Source organism: Alligator mississippiensis, chromosome 10 (genome assembly GCF_030867095.1).
Source record: "Alligator mississippiensis isolate rAllMis1 chromosome 10, rAllMis1, whole genome shotgun sequence".
In the NCBI taxonomy this organism is placed as follows: domain Eukaryota; kingdom Metazoa; phylum Chordata; order Crocodylia; family Alligatoridae; genus Alligator; species Alligator mississippiensis.
The window spans coordinates 16,157,086-16,178,907 of record NC_081833.1 but is presented as its reverse complement, the minus strand read 5'-3'; the positions used below and the strand labels follow the sequence as shown (position 1 = coordinate 16,178,907).

The 21,822-nt window shown below is 48.3% G+C and overlaps 1 protein-coding gene across 3 annotated transcripts in view; it reads left to right on the top strand.

Moving 5' to 3' along the window:
* Positions 1–3,757: 3,757 nt before the first annotated feature.
* LOC102574337 (thyroid adenoma-associated protein homolog) overlaps positions 3,758–21,822 on the top strand; it is a 34,040-nt gene continuing 15,975 nt past the window's right edge. For 2 of the 3 annotated variants that reach the window (XM_014598850.3, XM_059713490.1), the window contains exons 1-16: positions 3,758–3,888; positions 4,684–4,861; positions 6,859–6,945; positions 7,921–7,948; positions 8,862–9,010; positions 10,673–10,795; positions 11,461–11,581; positions 12,098–12,246; positions 13,757–13,841; positions 14,509–14,645; positions 15,280–15,477; positions 16,865–17,573; positions 17,943–18,095; positions 19,594–19,703; positions 20,289–20,449; positions 21,163–21,329. In XM_014598850.3, the coding sequence (XP_014454336.2) occupies positions 3,797–3,888; positions 4,684–4,861; positions 6,859–6,945; positions 7,921–7,948; positions 8,862–9,010; positions 10,673–10,795; positions 11,461–11,581; positions 12,098–12,246; positions 13,757–13,841; positions 14,509–14,645; positions 15,280–15,477; positions 16,865–17,573; positions 17,943–18,095; positions 19,594–19,703; positions 20,289–20,449; positions 21,163–21,329 (2,647 nt within the window). In that variant the 5' untranslated portion in view covers positions 3,758–3,796. Of the gene's footprint in view, positions 3,889–4,683; positions 4,862–6,858; positions 6,946–7,920; positions 7,949–8,861; positions 9,011–10,076; positions 10,144–10,672; positions 10,796–11,460; positions 11,582–12,097; positions 12,247–13,756; positions 13,842–14,508; positions 14,646–15,279; positions 15,478–16,864; positions 17,574–17,942; positions 18,096–19,593; positions 19,704–20,288; positions 20,450–21,162; positions 21,330–21,822 lie in introns of those variants that run through there. The other variant, XM_059713489.1, reaches the window with a different exon arrangement.

The window sequence follows — 21,822 nt, the reverse complement described above, 5'->3', positions numbered from 1 at the left end:
GAAATACTGAGGAAAAGCCTTGGGTGACTAAATGGAGGAAACTTGTGGATAGCTGTGATTGTTTAATTCACCTTCACTTCAATCTGAGTAGGGCAAAGTTTGCAGTTTGAGAAGCCTTGTAACCTGGCTGACTATTACCACAAGCATTAAAGGGATGCTTCATTTCTAACCCAGTTCTATCCCAGGTTACAGGTTTGGTCACAGGTCTCTGAAGGCAAAACCCTGACACTGATTTGTTGGTAACGTTGGCACTGATTGCATTCAGGTTCAATAAACTCCAAGCCATGCACTAATTATTGTGCCCTTGGGCAAAAATGTTAATTAAAAAGCTATACAATTATAATGACATACTTGACATAACTGGAACAAACAAGACAAACAATCAGCAATTGAAAATATAGCACATTTATACTCTTCACTGAGTTTATAAGTATGTATTCAGGTTTGTCTTCAGCTGCAAATTTTCTCTAAAGTGAAATGCAAGCAAAGCAAGTGAAACGCATCCTAGAGAAGTTGGCATCAGAGGATCCTACATTTGAATGAAGAGAAGAGTATACAGCCCTCACGCAGCTTGTCTTCAAGGAGCTGTAAGACAGACCAGCAAAACAGTTTACACCAAGAAGATAAAATACAAGACTGGAAATAAAAGGAAAGCCTGGAGGTGACTTCTATTAAATGTGTTAAATGAGCAAGGGGTACTTCGCCCTGTGAAAGCAGGTCTGTATAAAGAAAGGTAAAAAGTATTATTGATGTTCAAGGACACAGCAGAGTCTTGCATTTATAGAGAAACAGTGCTTGTATAGGCCAGACAGTTTTAAATGCTTTTGGTGAAAAAAGGCAGGATAATGTTTTCTGAAAGAAATTATATCAGGTATTTATTCTGAGGCCTAGAAAAACGCCCTTCCAAAGGACTCAGGGACAATGTACAAAATGTCAAATGCACAAAACTCTGCCTCTTCTAAAGACTATCAAGGGTCTCTCCACCCATCCTATTTCCTCAGTTTCCTCAGGCAAACTTTTATTGCCCAAGATCTAATATCAGTGGTACACAAATACTTGTACTTATCTGATACCACAGCTTCATCATTTAGCAACCAGGGAGGCATTTCAGAAAGTATTTTCAGCTTCCTAGACAAAAAGAAAGAAAGAAAATCATTACACATCCTACTCCTAACACTGCAAAGACCTGACTCCAATCCCTTTCCAGCACTGCTGGAGTCATTTATGTTTTCAATGGGATTCCTGCTTGAAATTTAAAGTGATTTAAGACTCAGGCTATTACAGTAAGTGGCTTAATCAGCAGCTGTGCAAGCTTCTTATCTCCTCATGAGTATAAATTTACCAGAGCTCCCTTTATAAAGCTTCTTCTCACCCAGTAGCCCTTCTATGGCCTCTTTGTTAGTTTGCCTTTCGCCTACAGAGCCCCTGACACCCTGATGCGCTTCTCCTTTGCTGAACATCAGACTGGCCTTACCCCGCTGGGAGCCCACATTCCCCTCCCATGAGTGCCGTACTAGCCCTGTTTCTCTGCTAAACAAACAGATGTTTTTAGGTCCTGCGATCTTCTCCCTAGTCTGGTGATCACTGATATCTTCTCCAAAGCCCCAGCTCCTGGAATCACGTGATATGGGAAGAATCGTAGCTTTGGTTTAAAAACAACCCATTTCTAGCTAGCTCCAGTACAGGAGGAAGATAGGCAGCATGACATGAGGTTTCTGAGTTTTGCAATATTTGGAAACTAATGGACCAAAAAAAAAAGACTAGATTGTTAAAAAATAGTACACAACTCCAGACCATACGTTTGTACATTTATGAGGTTAAGTATGCATCGTTAGCTTGTGTTACTTCTTCGTGACAGAACTAAATCACCAGTGGCGCTGCAACCTCAACCAAGCAGCCGCCCATGTCGAGGGAAAGTGTCTTATCCTTGAAGTGGAGAAGAGAAAACGGAGGAAGGAAAAGGGGAGGCATCCCAACCTACAGACTACTCTCCCCTGTGGAAAGACCTGCAGCTTCTGCAGACGGATCTGTGGCTCAAGGATTAGATTCTCAAGACCCATCAATTAATCGTGGTAGAGATCATCCTTGAATCAAGGGATTGCCAACGATAACAGTTTTGGCACCAGGCTATGTAATTTGTAAGGTGCCTTTAAACAAAAGGGCTCATAACTAACATGCCACCAACCACCACAAACAGCCCTACTGGAAATGCTTCTTGTGCTCCTCACATATTAAAGGCTCTGCAAGCCTCCCTCCCTACTGCAGCACCAGGCCTTTATACCATTCCCCAGCTCTTTGCAGGGGAGCTTCTCCGCTACCCGCGCTACCAGTGTGAGACCTGCAAAGGGGGGGCTGCAACTCTTCTTGTTCGAGGTCTGGTAAGATGACCGAAAGGTTACTTTATTTTTCTGAAAGCAGATCCGCTGGCACCTTGAAAACCCCCAGGGCAGTAAGAGGAACTGCACGATAATGTGGTTGACCATCACTTTGACTGGCAAAAAGATAAAGGAAAAAGTGTGCCCTGTCTATACTAGCATGTCGGCCCCTATCAGCTAACATTGTACACATGAGTGTGTGTGTGTCAGTGCACGCATATGTACAAAGCCAAGGGTTTGGTTTTTTTTCTGGTATCTTTTATTGCAGTGATTCTCACCCTTTTTCAACTCAAGGTCTTCCTCATTAGACTCACGCCCCACCTGTCCAGCCTCCCCCTCCCCCCCCATTCAGGTCTTGTTTCCTATTTTTGCTTTCTTTCTTCGGCTGTGTGTATGTGTGTATTTGTGTATGTACATGTACACATGTAGACACACAGGTGTGTTATTTGTACATCTATATGTACATGTGTACACATGTACACACAAGTACACGTTTGCATATCTTCATGTACACATATGTAGTATATACACAAGTATACATTTGCATATCTACCTGTATACACACGTGGTGCATATACAGACATATACAAGTACATATTTGTATAGCTACATGTACACGTGTATGCACACATGTATTGTATGTACACACAAGTACGTAATTGTGTATCTGCATGTACACGCATGTACACATATGTACTATATACACAGAAGTACACATTTGCATATCTACATGTACACGTGTATGCACACATGTATTGCATGCACACACAAGTGCATAATTGTATATCTACATGTACACAATATGTATTACATATACACACAAGTGTGTATTTGTATATCTACATGTGCATTACATAAAAGTACAAACTTGCATATCTGCGTACACGTGTATACACACTGCACGCACACATACAAGTACACATTTGCAACACACACACACCCCTGCATGCAGTATACATACACACATATCTGCACATCCACGCGCATCCACATGCACACACATGTATGTACTGCACACCCACGTACAAGCACACGATTGGGTATCTACGTGTACAGACATGTGCATTACGGATACACACACGCGTGTATTCATACATCTGCATGTATAAACGCATGCATTTATACCTCTACAGCTGCATGGTACGTCTACACACGCACACACACGTACGCTGCATGTACACACGCACACAATCGTATCTACATGTGTGCGTGTGTACATACATACATACACAGATAATGTGTGTGTGTCTATATATATAGACACACATATATACATTTCTATGCGGACACGCACACACCCGCCCATCCCCGCGTCGCGAGCACACGTGGGCACACACGTCCACACGCGCACACGCAGACAGGCGCGGAGGAGGGGCCGGGCGCGTGCGCGCGCACTGGTGCGGGCCGGGCCGGGCCGGGCCATGGGGGCCGAGCAGGAGACGGGGGCCTGCGCCGCCCTGTCGGGGCCGCCCGCCGCGCCGCGCCTGCTGCAGCTGCTCCGCCGCTCGGCCGGGTGAGAGCGCGTTGCGGCCGGGCACCGCCCGCCGCCCGGGGAGGAGCGGCCCGCTGCCCCTCGGGGCAGGTGGCGAGGCGGGGCGGGGGACCCGGTTTATCCCGCGTCGCTTCTGTGTTTGGGAAGCCCCTGGAAGAGGCGCCCCTGCCCCACGCCACAGCCCTGCGCGCCCCGAGGGCCCGAGTGCCACCAGCGGCTCCTGGTGGCCCTGGCGCTGGCGCGCCCGGGCACTTTCAGGTGACGGACACAACCGCGTCCCAGCAGCTTTGTGCTCCAGCCTTTTTCTGGCACTGGGTTTGCCTGACCCGGTTTGAGCGCTCCTGATCCCAGTGTAATCGCCTCCCTCCTGTTTCTGTGTACTTTTGTTTTTTAATGGGCGGCCCTGCTGTAGTATCTTTTTAAATAGAGGGCAAAAACTTTAAACCTCTCAAACAGTCACTTTTGGAAACCCATAGGCCTAAAGATTGACATGTAAAAATCCATGTAGATGGCAGTGGTGGCCAGGCCGCAGCAGCAGGGGACCAGCCTTTTTGGCAGGCAGGCCACAATAGTCTTGCTCTCCTCCCGTGCCTCCCTGCTCCCCTTCCCCTGCCTGGTCTGCTCTGCTTTGTGCATCTTGCCCGGTCTGCTGCAGCGTCTCTCATGCGGACGGACACACGCAGCTCTTGCCGCTTGTGACACCAGTGCCACGCATTGGCCACCACGGCAGCAGGTTGCCATGTCTCTCACCAGTGACTTGGTGTCAGCTGCACTGGGACAGATCTGTATTAACAGGCTTTGGGTTGACTTTTTCAGAGTCTCTGTGAAAAGGTGTAAAGATAAAAGTCTGGAAGAGGCTCTCGTGCTGTCCAGGGAGGTGAGCAGAGAGTTATGGGAACTGGACGATGCCGACGTGCTTCCTTTAATCCACTGCGTCCTTGCTCTCCAAATGGAAGCGACCTGCAGTTCCAGTTCTTTCCATAAGCTTGAACAGGTATGTAGCGCTCTGCAGCAGCTGCTCCGTGGCTCTGGGTGTGTACAAAGTAATTTTATGGCTACTTGAACAAGCCACCCCATTTGCAGGGGATACTTGCAAAACTATGACAGCACCTAGTGCGTCTAACACCCATTATTTACAGCTGTCAGTGCTCTTCAGTCACAGGTACTCACAAACAGCCTTACAAGGTAGTGGTAGGAGATCCAGTTTACATCAGAGGAAACTGAAATCAGAGAGATGTTTCCTGATGTGTCCAAAGTCACACAGCAAGTAACATGAATGGCACGTGCCTCTGGTGGCTGGGGGGCACGGCTGCGCTGGCAACAGTGAGCGGGGAGCTCCCGCAGACGCTGCCAGCACTGTTTGGGGGGGGGTGGCGGCAAGCACCGACCATGGGTCAGCGACCACCCACAGACACCGGCAGTGCTCCAGGGGCAATCAGGGACCACTCGCAGGCACTGCCAGCCGCGGGGTGGCAAGCAGCAACTGCCCGCAGGTGCTGCTGACAGTGTCGGCGGCGCCTTTTTGCAGGGGGTGCACAGCCACGTGCACCCCCTACACATTGCCTCAGCAAGTAAATGACAGGGCTGGGAATAAAAGTTAATTTTGAAGGATCTGGAGACCCAAGTTAGATTCCTGCTTGAACTCTCCATTTACTGGGTGGACCTGTCCCTCAGGCACCATACAGAAAACTAGATACTGCATTTTAAATAGGGTCTCCCTTATAGAAGAGGTTTGTCTCTGCTTTCCCTCTAAAGAAAACTGAGGGGAGGAAAGAAAAGAGACTTTGCCCTGTTGCTGAACTACTTGTGCGTATCTTCAGTAGGAAAACAACAACTTAAACCAATGGTTCTCAACCTTTTTTGTACCAGGACCCATTTGTAAGCATCAGTGGTCAGTCTCGACCCAGTAGCCCTTGCTCCCAACCCGCTGTCCCCAGGCACCAGCTCCCTAGTGTTTGGGTGTGAGTGTGAAAAGCCATTTTCCCACATTTTTCTTCTCAAAGGAGAATCCATCTTTAAAGTTCCTTGATCCATTTTTAAAGCTTGCTTGCGACCCTTTCCTATATTTTTGCAACCCACAGGTTGAGAAACACTGACTTAGACCATATTGAGACAGAGAGAGATAGTCTCCTGGATGCCTCGCTTCTTATCTAAATGCCTCCCCTCCCCCACTGACAATCCAATAACATCTTGTGGCAACTCCAGTAATTGCTATTGGCAAATTTATATTAGGGGAAAAAACCTGCATTGCATGAAGCTAAACATGAACCAGTGTCACTTACCGGTCTCTGAGCTTGAATAGCGAGGGAAGTTCAGGGCTTGTGTTTTGCAAACGTTCAGATAAGATTACCTTAAAGTGGTCCCTTTTGGCCCAGAAGATCACTGAGGTTAGCAGCTACACACAAAGAGCTCGGGAGGCGGCACTAGGTGATCAGCACAGGCAAAAGTCCCTTAATTGCATGTGCAGATCCCTCTCTAGGATGACTTGGGTACGATGACGTAGTTAAAGCACATAATGTAGTAGTTCCCAGACTATGGGTCGCACCAGAAGCGGATGGGGTCGTGGTACTGTGCTCTCTCTCACGCCAGGTCCTGCCCACTGGCCTGCAGAGACCCAGGGCAAGGGTATTAGGGTGGGCAGCCTGCATCCTCACCTCCCTACTGTGGCTGTGCCACCTGTGGGAAAGGGGATGGGACGGGGCAGGCGGGGAGCCAGGCTTTGCACTCCAGCCTCAGTTGCTGTTGCTTCCTGCAGGCAGCAGCTGGGGCTCAGGTGCTGCTGGGGTGGGATGGACTGGGCAGGGGGCTGCAGGCCCTGGCCCTAGGGCACCTGGGGAGAGAGTGGGGGGCACCAGCAGGGCCAGGGGGCTGTGGGTCGGGAGTGAGGGGCCCTGCTGAGGAAAAGTTTGGGAAGCACTGACATAGTGGGTCGGGATGCTTATCCCTGGTACTGGAATGACCAGACAATTAAACCTTTCCTTTCCCATACAGATCATTATGAAGTTGTCTGAAGGTAAAGAATCCCTGGTTTCTGAAGAAGTGAGCAAATTAATGAGGAGTCTGGTCAAGTGCAAACAAGTGAGAGATGTTTTTATTTTTAAAGAAAGGCTCAGAATGCAAAAGGAGGTCTCCATCATGAACCAGGATCTGCAAGCCTGAAGTCTTGCAGCTGTGCAGAGGCTGGCTGACTTCAGCAGGGCACTGCAGGGGTCTGTTTGGCAGATGGAATTGTAGGTCAGGACATTCATTCAAGGGCAAGATCTGAGCTAATGATCCTGATGCAGCAGAGTTGCCAAATTGGGGGGGTGGCTGAAGCCCATATATTCACTCCCGTGACATTTGAATGCTCACACTATCCTCAATTGCAGCAAGATAAGTGCTAGCATACTCCAGGGGGCTTAAGCCGTTGTCACAGGTTTACCAACTTTTCATATATATAGCAACTACTCTTGTATACAACCAGAATCCTCCTGTTACAGCCTACATTGTTTCCTGCCAGTGCTAGAGATGTACCTAGGTTAGTGGCACTTATGTGTACTATCACAAGCTACTGTAATTTGTAACACCATAAGAAGAACTTGGTAGGAACAAGAGTCTAATTATAATGAAGGGCGCACATGCACCCCCCACCCCAAATCCCTCAACATATACTTCTGTTTATCAAAAATACGTATTGTTAATCATCACTGGTGGGAGGAGAATACAGAAAGTGTACACAATAACCAGGTGATTTTAAGTGTGATATTTCATTCACTTAAGGGTGAATGTCAGTACTGCTCCTGATCCTTCAGGCCCCGAGTTGAGTAATCTAAGAGTTTTTACTCTGTTTCTCATCTGGCTGCGCATTCCCATTAGCATGGCTGAATTGTGAGCTGTGATTTTGGCAGAGTAGCTTGACAAAGCTCAGCAGATAGAGCCTAAATTTTCAAGTAAGCATCTAATCACCTTTTGGGTCCCTTATGTCTCACTGTTCCTCACATACAGTATCCCTGTTGCTCTGAACATGCATCCTGCAGTCCTCTTAAGTGTGCCTGTGCTTCCTCCTCCTTGCAGGTGCTGTGTCCTGAAGACCTCCAGACAGGTTAGTCTCAAAACAGTTCCTTACGTTTTTGGAACCCTCTCTTGGCCTCGGTTGTAGAGCAACTCTTAACTCTGGCACACTGAACAACATGTACCAAATGCCTGAAACAGTCCGCTGGCATTAACAGGAGAGTAAGGTTGAACCATCCTAAATTTTCATATGGGCTGAACTACCAGTGCACTGTACAGTTCTCAGAGGAGATGCTAGACCTCTTTGCCCACTCGTTCAGACCAGATGGGAAACAAGAAGTATTGCTGAGGTCTTGATCCTACGTTGTTGCCGGCTGAGTACGGGCTCAACTCTGAGGGCACATCCAGCAAAGTCAAGACCATACACAGTCTACTGCCTGCTCTTCCACATCACTCACTGAGTCACCTGCAAGACATTTCCCTCCAATGTCCCAGTTCCCATATGCAAGATAAGGGATAATTATACTTGCCTTCTTCCTGGGGGAAGGATTAGCTAATATACAGCTGAGTGATGGAAAGTGCAATAAATTGCTACGTATAGATAGACATCCAGACGTAAAAGGGAACTTGCTGCAAGTCTCAGCCAGATCAGACCCCTCCATTACCTCATGCTTCTCCAGTTATCCAAATTTACTTCAAGTTCCTTTAGTCAAAGAAGTTTTATTTTTGAAGCTGCACTGCTGACAATGAGTGGACCTTTGTACAGGCAGGGATAAATTAAAACAAAGAATGCATGACCTCTGGCCTCAAAACTTTTCTTAGCAAGAGAGAGAGTCTCTAGACCTGCATAAAACGGTAGGGTGTTTTCATGGAGGAAGAGCAGGTGGATCAATTGGTTGTAGTTCACTACCGTGTGCCTATAGATACAGCTTGCCACCTCTGGTGTGTACAACTCAGCATCTCCAGATCAGGTCGCATTATGCACCTTTCTTCTCCATATCCAGTGTGCATGTTCATAGAAGAAAGTCACCTGGGACGATGCTACTGGAGACACCACCTGTGCCTTTTGCTGCAGCTTGTAGCTGCCACGTTTAATTCAGTGCTGCAGAACCCTACAGCAAGGAATGGGGAATGGGGCTACATCACAGTCAAGGTAAGAGCCATGCTACTTCTGCCTTTAAAGGGGTATAGTCTCCTCTGGCATTAGGGCACTTATACAAGTGACAGAATTGGCCTTTTACATGGTTTAATTGCCCCTTTTAAATCGGTTTAATGTCATTACCATTTACATTTGCGGCGACATATTATGTTTTAATGTCACACTGTACACATGCAGCGGGGTATGAATTTAAGTTACTTTGTTACATAGTGAAGTAAAACACATGATGTATTTTAGTTTGCTACATAAATTGCAGCAATACATCTGGAGAAGGTGGTGGGGATGGTGCACAGGGCACTGGAAGCCCCGACATGCTTGTGAAAGCTTGGGCTTGGCAGACTTCCAGCCCCCTGTGCACCATCCCCGCTGCCTTTTCTGGCTGCCAGCTCACCCAGCTGCCCTCCAGCCGCCTTCCCCCACTGCCCCAGGGGCAAGCCAGCCCACTTCTGGGCAGTCCTAGGCAGCGGGGATGGTGCATGGGGTGCTGGAAGTCTGCCGAGCCTGAGTTTCTCCCAGCACACCCGGGCACCGTTGGATCCGGCAGCTGCTGCCTGCGACCTGGGGTAGCACCTGCCTGCTAGCACCCAGCCCAGGGGCACCACCGCCGGAGGGAAGCACCAGGCCCCTCTGCAGCTTGGGGCTGCCTGACCCTGCAGCAGCTCACATGGGCAAGCTTCACCAAGAAAAACAAAAAAGCAGCGAGGGTCCCGTCCCACCCCCGCCCTGCCTCTTCAGCAGAGCCTGCCCATCTCTCCTGCAACCAGGAGGTGAGCAGCTGGCGGGCCCTGAGCTGTGGGGGGATCCTGGCCCTTTCCCCTGCAGTGGCAGCACCCCTGGGCAGCACCCACCTGCTAGCAGCCTGCCCGGTTGGCCATGAGGGGAGCCGCTGCCATGGAGGGAAGCACCAGGGACCCCTGCAGCTCAAGGGCAGCTTGGCCCACTGGCTGCCTCCTCCCCAGCTGAGCTATGGCCAACTTCATGAGGGGGGAAGAAGGAAAATCAGACCCTTTGCCCCTTTTTTCTTATTTTTTTTTCCTCAGCGGAGCCTGCCTGCATGAGCTGCCCCTGAGCTGCTGGGGGGCGCGGTCCTTCCCTCCATGGTGGCAACGCTTGCCGGGACTGCCTGGGTGAGCTTCTAGTGGGCAAGTGCCGCCCCAGGGCCCCCAGCAGCCCGGCCCATGGCCATGGAGAGGCAGGCAGGCACCACCAGAAAAAAAATAAAGCAGCAAACCCCTTGCTGTTTTTTGGTTTTTTCCTTCTGGTGGAGCCTACCCGCAGTCGGGGGGAGGAGGGTTGAGCTGCCAGCAGGCTGTCACTGTTCCATAACAGAGATGGAAGTCCTTAAATTGAAATGGTGGGTTTTTAAATCGACACAATTAAAAACCCACCATTTCAATTTAGGGAAAATTAAACCCCTATCACGTGTACAAGTAGCCTTAGAAGATGCTATAATCCCCTCCAACATGAGGGCAACTGGGACACAAATACCAAAGGGGTTAAAGATATTCCTTGCCATTTAGTGTTTTCCTCCAGAAGAAAAAAAGGAAATAGTGGGTCAAAGAGGCTGCCCACAGTTGTGAGGAGGTGAATTGTTGGACTGTACGCTGTCTGTCTACAGAAGCTGACAAGAGTTGCGTTATCTTTCTGCTTTCTCAGACATGCCTGCAGCTTTTCCAGGTAATGTCAAAGGAAGTGGCCCCTCTGGTCTGGAGTGAAGTAGAAAGCAGTGAAACCCTGCAGAGTATTCTGGGAGCTCTGGTGCAAGTCATCATGGGGAAGGTAATTATAGTCCTGGCAGGTATCTGACCCTAGCCACAATGAGAGCAACCAAGCTGGAGCTGTAAACCTGAGTTCACAAGAAGCCTATTTGAGTGGAGAAATTGTGTCCACATAAGGGGAGGGGGCAGGTGAGCCTAACAGTTTAAGTTGATTAACAAAAGCAGATCTTCATTCTGGAATTCCTACTTTATAAATGGGGGGGAAAAAACAGGCAGAAGGAATATAGTCTTCTAACAAAAGTTCCTGCTATGGAAAAGTACCAGCTCCTCATAGCTCCTGTTGATATGAGTGGAGTTCATGCAACAACTGTAACACTTAAGTGCGAGTAGAATGCAGCACTGGTGCTTTGTTAGGTGATAATTCCAGGCAACATGCATCCATGTAGGTAGGGATAGCCCTGTTGGCATGGTGTTTGAGGTGTCTGTGCAAATGTGTCCCCTAAAACACAAGTGGGAATGCAGAAAGAGGGGGTGGCTAGGAGTTGTGCCAGTAGCAGGTCTCCTGGCTTTCACTGTGTGCTGCAAAAAAGCACGGCCTAAGCACACTAGACTTTAAAAGTGCATGTGCCCTAAGTAAGTGGAAGAGTGCAAGAGATAGTGTTCAAATGGCCTCTAAGGACTGAAAGTTTTTTAAAAACCATGCATTGTTTCTTCTGGTGACTTCAGACAGCCAACAAGGACACCCGCCTGCTGGCTGGCACCGCTCTGAGCATGCTAGTGAACACTGCTCTCCAGCCAGCACTAGGAGCCAGGTCTGTGCTGACTCTCTTCCAGCTATTCAACCAAGGTGCGTGCTGGTTCACAACAATCCTGCATAGTGCTAGGCCTCCCAGGGGTGTATTCAGGTGGACAAGCCTCATTGCCTCTGTGGTGGCAGAGGGGAAGTGACCTACCCATGGTTACGTAACAGAGCCCTACTAGCCTGATTCATAACAGGGATCTTCCATCCTGCTGAAGACACTAATAAGAACTAGATGTCAGGCTTCCTAATTCAGGCATGGTAGATTACACTCTGACCTTTTCTGCAGACTGAGTCCCCCATCTGGAGTAGGATCCATATGAATTGAATGTGGGCAGTTTCAGTCATACAGATCAGTCTGAGAGCAAGAGGCTGCCTAACAGAGGCCCCAGCCTGCAGCCAGCTCAGCTTCACATTGGCTGTATAAGAGCAGTGCTTTGTCAAGCCATGCCAGGCATTAGCCTCTCACATTTAGAAGTATTGGAGCAAGCTTGAAAAATAGTCTGAAAGAAACAGCAAACTGGAGACATCTCTACTCTGTTCTAATGTCATGATTTCATCTAGGGCCAGGAGAGCTGAGGTTTGGGGAACTGAAGGTAGACACCTGTGCCCCAAGTCCAGACGGATTGGAGAGGCTGGTGCTTACCAGGGGTCTGCTAACTTGCTGCAAGAACGAAATCCTGAGCAGCAGGCTGGAGAGCCACCCACACCAGGTAGGAGAGATCTCCAAGTCAGCAGAGTGATCTGGGAACCCACAGGAGTGAGGCAGCTGGGGCGTTGGACTGGAGTTTTAGAAAGCCTTTCACCTCTTACACTGGGAGTCAGTTGAGCAAGTACTAGGGACGGCTCTAGATACCGTGGGCTGTCATCATCACTACTAGCGCAGTCCCTTCTATTTACCTCAGCTGAGCTGTGCCACTCTGCACTTGTAGCGTATTTAGCCCAGAGAGTTGAAAAATAAAAGTGCAGACAGAAACCTTAACACATGCTAGTCACATGCTTAAAATATAGCTGTGATCAACACTGCCTGTGTCTGAGCAGAACAAAGACCTGTTTCCCCCAAGCCTGGGAGCATGCCAACACTGCAAGCTTCTTGTGTCAAGCCATGGCACCCTCAAGACATGCTACATGGCTCTGTAGTTTAGAACCATCACTTACAACCATTTGCTGGTTAGAAATATCACGCGGGTAACCTGTATCAGAGTAACCACCCCCCAGCTGCTAGCTAAACTACTCACTGGAAATAGAAGCGAGGCCTGGCAGCTCCAAAGACACAAGACTCCATCCGCTGGGCAAAGCAGCAGCTGTCAGCTGACAGTATTAGAGCTTGTCCATAGGACTGTTACAAGGCCCCCTAACCACATGCTTTCTTTTTTGTGTTGGTGCGTGGGATGGGGAGGGGAAGCAAACCCCTCTCAACTGTAGCAGTAAAGGAAGGAGTGCTACTGTAGAGAGGGCCATAGTCAAAAGATAGGAACATTTCATGTCACTGTAAAAGTGGTTGCCCCTGCAGCAGTGGTAAGAAGGCCAAGTTCAGTGGCCAAAGGATGACAGATTAGAAATGCATTTCTTGTCTTGGCCAGAACTTTGCCAGGTTAGCACATGACAGTTAAACCTGGCCATTTAGGGGGACATGTGAGGAAGCCTCCATGGAGTGGAAGTCTGAGACAAAATTGTTCAGAGGCAGGTTGATCTAGTGTATCGAAAGTATTGCCAGCTTTCATAGACTGTAGAGTCGGAAGGGACCACAAAGGATCATCATTATTTCTGACCCCCTGCCCCTGGCAGGAAGGAGGACCGAGGTCAGATGACCCCAGTCAGGTGTCTGTCAAGCCTCTTGAAGACCTGCAAGGTTAGTCAAGCAGACTAGTAGCAGCAACTTGTGTAGCACCTAGACTAGCTCTAATCATGGAAGAAGCTTCATTGCTAGGGACTGTTACAGGAAGGACAAAAACTAGAAAACATACTCTAGAAGACAACCCCCCTTCCCCAGGGACATTGCCACTGGTGACAGGATGAACTAGTCCTGCCCTCTTGGGACAGATCAAAGTTTCAAACCACTCTTCTGAAAAGCAGCAAGAAAATCAGTTAGCCACACAAACAGTTGTAAGCATGTTCATACCTGCTGTCACCACTGCTTTGCTGCATGGATTTCTTGTGGAGGAACCATGGTATTTGCAGCTTACCAAGTGCTTTTGCATAATGCTCTTTTTTGCTCTGCAGGCTTGTCTCTTGCTGGATGTGCTATTTCCAGTTGTGTACGCCCTGAACAAAGAGCAGAAAGATCATCGTTACTACTGTTTCCAAGGTAATAGGGATGTGGCTCCACAAGGAGTATTTCAGAGGCCAGCCATTCTCCCAATCCTCTGTTGCAGAAACCACAAACCTCCCATAGCTTTTTGGTGTGCTGCTCAGGGAGATGCATTTGAGGGAGACTTGGTTCTAGCTCACCTGTATAGCACATTTGAAGGCATAGAGGAAACATGACATTTGTTTCTGAGATTACTATCAAACCCTGCCTATAGCCCTCTATAAACCACCCATCTTACACATTTATACACTAGTCTTTCCCCTTTTTTTGGAGGGGGGGCAGTGAAGCTAACCCAGTTGGGGCTCAAGGCAAAAAAAAAAAAAAAAAAAAAAATGATATTTAATAAATGAGAAATCTTAAGGGAAGCTCTGTTCCAAGAGGCTGGCATTCCCTAAGCACAGAAAGGCTCACTCCAGCTAGAATGAACCTATTCTGAAGGGCTGTGTGTGAATTTTTGCTGCTTTTCTCTTGTACTAATCCAGTGGCTTTCAGCCTGTGGTCCACAGACTCCTAGGGGGTCTGTGAAAGATTACTATGATCAGTCAAAAGTATGTGAATACCCACACTTGCAATTCAAAGGGGTCGTCACCTCCATTTGAAATTTCCAGAGGGGTCCACAAATGAAAGTTTGAAACCACTGTACTAATCTGTTTTGTGCCTTTAGTTTTCTCCCTCTGGCTACAACGCATCCAAGAAAACCTAACCACGATCTGGGAAGTGAAGGAGGGACGCATACTGGCCCAGAACTCTGAACTTCTTCATCAGCTGACCCAGTTGGTCTGGAATAACGCAGAAAGCCTGGTAAGATAAACCTTGTCCACATAGTACAGCTCATGCAGATCACACACACTTGCAGATACCAAGTCTCCATCCTTTCTCCTTTTACTTGGCCTGATCAATACCCCACCCTCCCAACCCATGTCACTCACTGTATCTTTGCAGAATACATCAAGTTAAGAGGCACACTAAATTGCCCTTACACTGAACCCCCCTGCTCTTCACTAACACATCTTGCTACAATACTCACTTTAAGGGTGGGTCACCTTAGAATTACTTGGTTTATCCTGGCTGACAGTCTGTTCTGTCCTTTTAAGGCATCAGTCAACCAGCTGCTTCCCAGCTCCAGTAAGCCAAATACTAATACCAACACTTATGCCCAGCAGTGCCTTACTTGGAGAATAGCACCTCTCCATTGGGTCATGAAGTTAAGGAGTCATTTTATTAGACACAGACTCAGGCACATTTCACCATGCTACAGTGGGCACAAGAATGCTTCAAGGCTGCATAACTTTTGATGTTTACCAAGTAGGACAGAAAATCTGTAGCAATGCAGGGAGGACATAGTCCTATATGAAGTTCCTCTGACAGTTCTCAGCAATGACATGGCAGAAAAAAAAATCTCATTTCAGTCTGCATTTCTTTCCTGGTTGTTCAGGTGGAAGGGGTGTCGGAGTTTGTGCACAGTTCTTTTCAACTTCTCCTGGAGATTTACTGTCTGGAGTGCAAGCACTTTGAGGACCCGAAGAGACCCCTCTATGAACAATTCCTGCAGAGAATCATCCTGATGCCCTGGCAGGTCAAAGCAAGATATTTCCCCCTCTGCGCAGTTCTACCCTACGTGGGCACAGAAAAAGTAAGAAAACATGCTGGGGACGTGCTGCCTCCGGGACAAAGGGGTGGGCTAAGCTAGTGCAGCAAGCCAGAGGTAGGTTTGAAAACAGCATTACACAAGCGAGAGGGAGCAGCCCACACCAAAGGGCCAGATGAAAGCCATGCATAGCACAGCTTGTACTTTGTTGTTCCTCAGTCACTGCTTAAAACTTGAAGGGCTCATTGGTGCATATCCTCCTCCAAGAGGAGGAAAAGAGCTTGTGCTTGGGTAACAAGTTTCCTTAGTGACCCTGGGAGGGAAGGGGAGGCATGGGAATCAATCTGTTTACTAGCATGTGCACCTTTGCAGATGCAATACAACTTACTCCATGCATCAGAGGCCTTAAACCTAGCAGCAAATGGAGAACTTCCTTTGGTTCACATGTTAGGGGCTTGTGCTTTTCTTACTTCCCCTCTGTGATATTGCTGTGTATATCCAGTTGGCTAAAGTCCAGCTGTATCATCACTGCTGCTGAGATCCATCATGAGGTGCTAAACCCTCATTCCTTCCACCACCAGCCTGCTACTCTAGATGTCAATTTGCACATCAATGCAGAGTTCACACAGTAAGCATACACCTTCTCCAGAGCAAAACCCAGCTCTGTGGGTACATCCAACTGCAGTCAGAGGGATTGATGCTACAGGGGTAAGCACACCCATGCTGGCATTAGTCTACCTAGTTTGGGCACCTGAATCAATTTTGTTAGCAAACTGAATATAAACTCAGGGCTTGCTGAAGTCTGTTGTCTTCACTTCTCTTGTAAATGGCTAAGGTAAAGTTAGCCACAGACATGCACCTCTGTACTGCAGTCATGCTTCCAATTACGGCAGGCATGCCTGTTGTTTCTTGGCAGCTAGCAAAATCCAAGAGGTGAGCAGACTTTATTTGCAGTTTGTCTGGTCTCTGGATTTTTAACCCAGTCTGACTTTGGATGTATTCCCACCCTCTCTAATGTGGTAATCAGGAGATTCAGGTTCTCTCTCCAACTACCACCCGACCTCCCACCACACTGAGAACAACTAGTTCTTCAGAGAACAGACAGACAGAACAATTGAGCCATTGCAGCCTATAGCTTGGGGGAAGACAAGTTTGTCTTTTACTACTTGGCAGAGGATTTGAATCCTGCCCTTGTCTGTAAAAGGCACCTGTTACTGTGGAGCCAAGCACTGCTCACTGCTTGTGTTAATCAGGAGGTGTCACCTGTTCTGGGATCATTCTTTCCTTGTAGGTATGCCATTATTCTAATGCAGCATCAACTTTAGCTGGTAGGTTGGTGAATAAGGCTGTGTCTATTTCTTACATGTATGAAGAGAATTCAGGGGGCTTCCCAAAGCAAACGAGGCTAGTAAATTTGCAATGATTTTTCTAGGTACTAGATACCTATCAGGATCTTCCCCAGCACCTTCTGAACTGCCTTTCTACTAACCACCTGTGCCCTGCTGCCTCAGAGGTGTACAAGGCTATTTTGCAACAGCAGCACAAGGAGTGGGCCAAGGGAAAGGAACAGGTTACAGAGGAGGACCTGGCTCAGAAGTGGGCACTGCACTGGCTGCCAACGCTCTCCAGTGCCTTGAGCTCCCCCGTCTCCATCCTTCAGAGCAATGCTTCCAGTTACCTTCTTGTCTGGACTTTGCGGCTGTTCCCTTCTTCATATCCTTTACTCGCAGAGGCCTTCAGCAGCGGGGACACTGCTCAGCTCCGGGCCTGGGTCACTCTTCTGAACGTTCGAAAAAACATCACTGGGGTCTTACCATCTGATAGCGAGACTGTGAAAAGACTGTCCTGCTGCTTGCACTCTGGAGAGGAGAATGTTCGCCTGGCAGTGCTGAGCCTCCTGTGCGGCAGCCCCAGGACCAATCAGGCCTTGTCCGAAATGGAAATCCGTCTCCTGAAAGAATTCTTGCCACTGAACTTGAACTGTGACTCGTCCTCTTTCCGGCAGCTGTTTCAGGCCTCAGTGAAGAAGGCTCTGGTCAGGCTGAGAGACAGCTGTCTCTCTCAGCTGCGTGGCAAGATGCACAAAGCAGCTAAGAAGTCGGCAGAGACGGATCCAGAAAGGCCACTTGCCCAAGCAGTGGGTGAGGAAGCTGCAAGCCAGCCATTTCCAGCACCTTGCTTCATGCTTTTTTATGAATCTTGCTCCTGTTCCTATTTATTATTCATCTCCTCCCACCTCGGGGTCTGCCACAATTAGTTTGCCTGCCTCCCCATGCAAGCCACCATCTAACACCCTCCTCAGTGAGACATCTGGGCTGGAACCTACATATACTGAAGGGACTCACTTTCAGTGAAAGCTGAAATCAGCCCCCTGCCCCCAATGCCACAGCCATCCTGCTATTGCATATCTCTTCAGAGCACCTTCATTCTTGGAGGATCCAGTGCCCCCAACCCTTCCTCCCTCCGTGCAGCTGCTCCCAAGTAACCCCGAGTTCTCTTTCCACTTGCAGATTTTGTGGAATGGCTGCTGCAGCTCAGCATTTCATTTCTGACCCCAGGGTCAAATTACCAGAGGAAGAAAACTGCCCTGCTCCTCCTGGCAGCTGTGCTGGAGACCTGCACCGATACCTGGAGCCCTGAGAAAAAGAAGGGGCAGCCTCCTCGTGAGTAATAGTGTCCCGTCCCCCCCTCCCCAGGAGATTGCGTCCTTTAGAATAGGCCGATCGCATTGTCTGCTGCAGCCCCATTTGGCCCAGAGGGGCCTGCCCTGGGGCTTCAAAAACAGTGATCAGCATTTGCCCAAATTAAAATGCTACTACATAGTGACCTCACCATATGCAGTATTCTGTGCGAGTCATATTAGGGTCATTTCAGAGGAGTGTTGCCCAGAGATAATGCAAACCTTCAGCTGTTTTTATTAACTGAACTTCTGTCTACTTATTTTGGCCTTCCAAAATTAGAGTGCTATCAATGAACCACGGGGTGAGGGGAAGACCCAGGAGGCTCTCTCAACAACAAGAATGATTGGTGAAGCCTAAAGTCTTCAGCCACCCAAAAGCTCAGCTGATACAAACCAGTTTGCAGCCAGACCCAGGCTGAGTTAACTGGGTAGGAGAAATAGAAATGATTGTTGTCTCTGAGCACCAATGTGCTGTTGCTGGAAACTGAAGCTGAACTGGAAACTCCATTGCCTCACTGACACAGGAGCGCCTTTTAGTTAGATAGCATCTCTGTAGTGGCTCATCTTCCCTGACCTGCATATTAGTTCTTAGGGTCAAGCTTGTCCAGTATCCTGTGGTTACCAGTGGGCAGCCAGATGCCAAGTGCTATCAATTCCCAGTGGAGCCAGAGCTTACTACTTCACAAGCATGGACTGAGCCCCCCCCCCCCCCCCTTTTTTTTTTTTTTTTTAAAGTAGGCGACATAGAGCGCAAATGAATCTGGCTGGTCAGGTAAGGCGTGAACAGGTTTACCTTCAAGAACAAGGCCCAGAGTTAGGGCTAGATAGTCATATTACAGACAAACCTTTCAGCATGGCAAATCTCACACTTGAAGGGAGTTGCCTTGAGGAATTATTACCATTTCCAGCCAGCTGAAGGCCTTTGACCTTTAGCTTCTTATAGCACCATTTCCAGCCATGAGGAACTGTGGCTTTTTTCCAAGGAAGAGTATGATTGTTTGATTCTGATTTTTGTGCCCCTTATTTCTTGCTTTGCTCTGATGTTAGACAAAAAGGCTTTTAGCCAAGCTTTGCCTCTCACTTAAGCAGGACCTGGGCCAGTCACCTTAGATTGGAGATTTGCTTCTTAGCAGAAGTTTAAAGGAGCATGTTTGGGTCTTAACAATCCACATTGGGAATAGTCCCAACAACCTCTCACTGGGAATAGTCTTCACACACCTTGCCACCCTACACTAGAGGAGTTGAAATTTCCCAGAAGAATTGTGTATTTGGCTGTGTTGTTACCCAGCTGAATTCTGCCCTAGATCAGACTTTGGGCTGTGAGGACCCCCTCTTTCCCAGGGACTGACACAACAAGCCAGAAGCTTTTACTAAAACATGGGACTAGCTTCCTTTGTTCCTTGCCCCTGTCATGTAGAGCACCGGAGCCCAGAGAAAGCTTTGTGTATGCACCTTTACATCTTGTTGTTCTGTCTGTACAGAAAACATGACCCTGCTGCTGAACTGGTCCAGGCAGAGGGGCTGCTGGGACTTTTTCTCCCAGAGGAACTTGTTGGCATTGCTGAGCTGTTTGCAGGACAGCACAAACGAGGTAAGCAGCCTCCTGTCCCCAGCATTTCCACATTCCTCAAGTGAGGGCAGGTAGAAATAGGTACTCAGAAGCAGCTTGACTAAAAGGAGGGATTTGGGTTCAGCAGAGACGGTACCCAAGCCATTCTGAACTCCTCAGGAAGCAGGACCAGGACTGGTTGCCTGCTGTTCTTGCTCCTGTGGCAGTGCCCCAGCTGCTACTGGTAGCCCGTGTTTAAACAATCCTGTTCCCTGCCACAGTGCTGGAGGAGAGTAGCCTTCAAGACCAATTCCTGCTACATTCCTACTTAGCATCTCATGTGCAAAATCAGCTAGAGCCACACTGTCCCACAGCATCCCCAAGGATGAAGAGCAGGTGCATCCACTCAGGTGGTCCTGTTTGAGGGCTCAATGCAGTGCCAGAAGTTGCATGGCTGTCCCTCCTTGCTGTTCACTTCATACCTCACTAATCTGCATGGGGCTTCCTTCCCCACCACATCACTGCAGGGTAACAAGAAGGGTAACAAGACAACAATGGAGTGCACACTTACTTCCAGGAATAAATGGGGCTTGAGTGGGCAGTGAAGATCCTCTCTTCTCTTGGCAGATAAGAGAATTGGCGTCGGACCTGCTCATCCGCTACTTTCCTCCAGTTTTCCCAGAATCTATTGCTGTGGCTCTGTTTGAGTGTGCCCAAGAAGGCTTGAGCAGCCCCAGGGTACAGGAGGCAGAAGCAGGAGCAGTGTTGATGAAAACCATTCTGCAGAAGTATGGACTAACAAAACTTTCTCATTTAACCCAGCAGAAACTTAGCTTGGGATTGGGGAGGGTAGAGCAAAGGAGTTAAAAAGCTAGCCATGTGTCTACCCATCCAGTTTCCCCATGACTGGCTTAACTGTTCTTTGATCCTGTCCTCAGGATTTGACAAGACATAACCAGCCCAACTTGTGCTTCTTGCTACACTCACAGAAGATAGATGCTCATGCTAAGTATAATCTGTGAAGCATCATTCTTGCCCCCTATTGCCCAAAGCAAAACAAGTGCTCAAATTCATTCTCAGCATCTCAACATGCCTTGGTTTCCGTAATCAAACCCATTGTTCTTGTTTCCTTTTTGAATGAAAGGGGCATTTGCCTTAGACTCAAGAATTTAAGCATTAAAGCTGAAATCCTAAGGAGAGAGAGAAAAGCAGGAGATAGCAGTATCCAAGAGTATCCCCTTGGTTCCTGAAAATACCTCTATGGAGAACAGACACCCATATTTTAAGAGGCAGTATTTATAGTGCAGGTCAGATGGTGCCAGGTAACAGTGGCCTTTGGTCTGAAGTAGCTGCATAAAGATTGAAGTTAATGGTGCTGTATGTAGCAACAGGCTGCAAGGCCTGTGACCTTTGGGATGGAGGACTGGTCGGTGGGCTGTGAGTCCAGGGATTCCCTTTGGGACTGGTCTGTAATGGGAGCATCACCTGCCTCTCTCTCCAGGTCAGACAGCAGCATCCTGAAGAGATTATTCCCAGAGGCAAAATCAGCATCAACCCTGGAGTGCCAAAGCCTGTGCTTCACTCAACATCTCCTCTTCCTGCTACAAGCTCATTATACCCTGGCTTGTCAAGACCTGTTGCAGGCAGCAAGCACTAAACCAATGCATGGTGCGTCCCAAGGCTTCAAAGAGGAGAGAAACACAGCTCCCACACCCCTCCCATCCCCAGTGAGCCTTTCAGCCATATGTTGTTTGTTTTGTCCGTAGTTCAAAAAAAAAAGTTATGCAGCCAGAAACAGGGCTGAGCACTGGACAGACATTCCCTCCCCCAGCAATTTCTAAACTTGGGGGACATGGGCCCAGTGGGAATTGAGTCACTGCAGATGGGTTCAAGCCTCAGCAAGGTCATGAGCTGACCAGAAGTGGGTTGTAAGGGTGGAAGTGGAATCATAAAAAATAAAAAAAAAGAAAAACTGCCCTAGCTCTAATCCCAAATAGGACACCCACATAGTCAGTGGTCTTTGGCACATCACATCACCTTTTTGTATCAACTGCAGCTTGGGGCTGCCCTGCTTACACTACACACTGAACACAGAGCCCAAGTAGTTGAGACTAAGCATAGTACAGATGCATAGATTAAAACTGAAAGGTCTAGTTTGTCA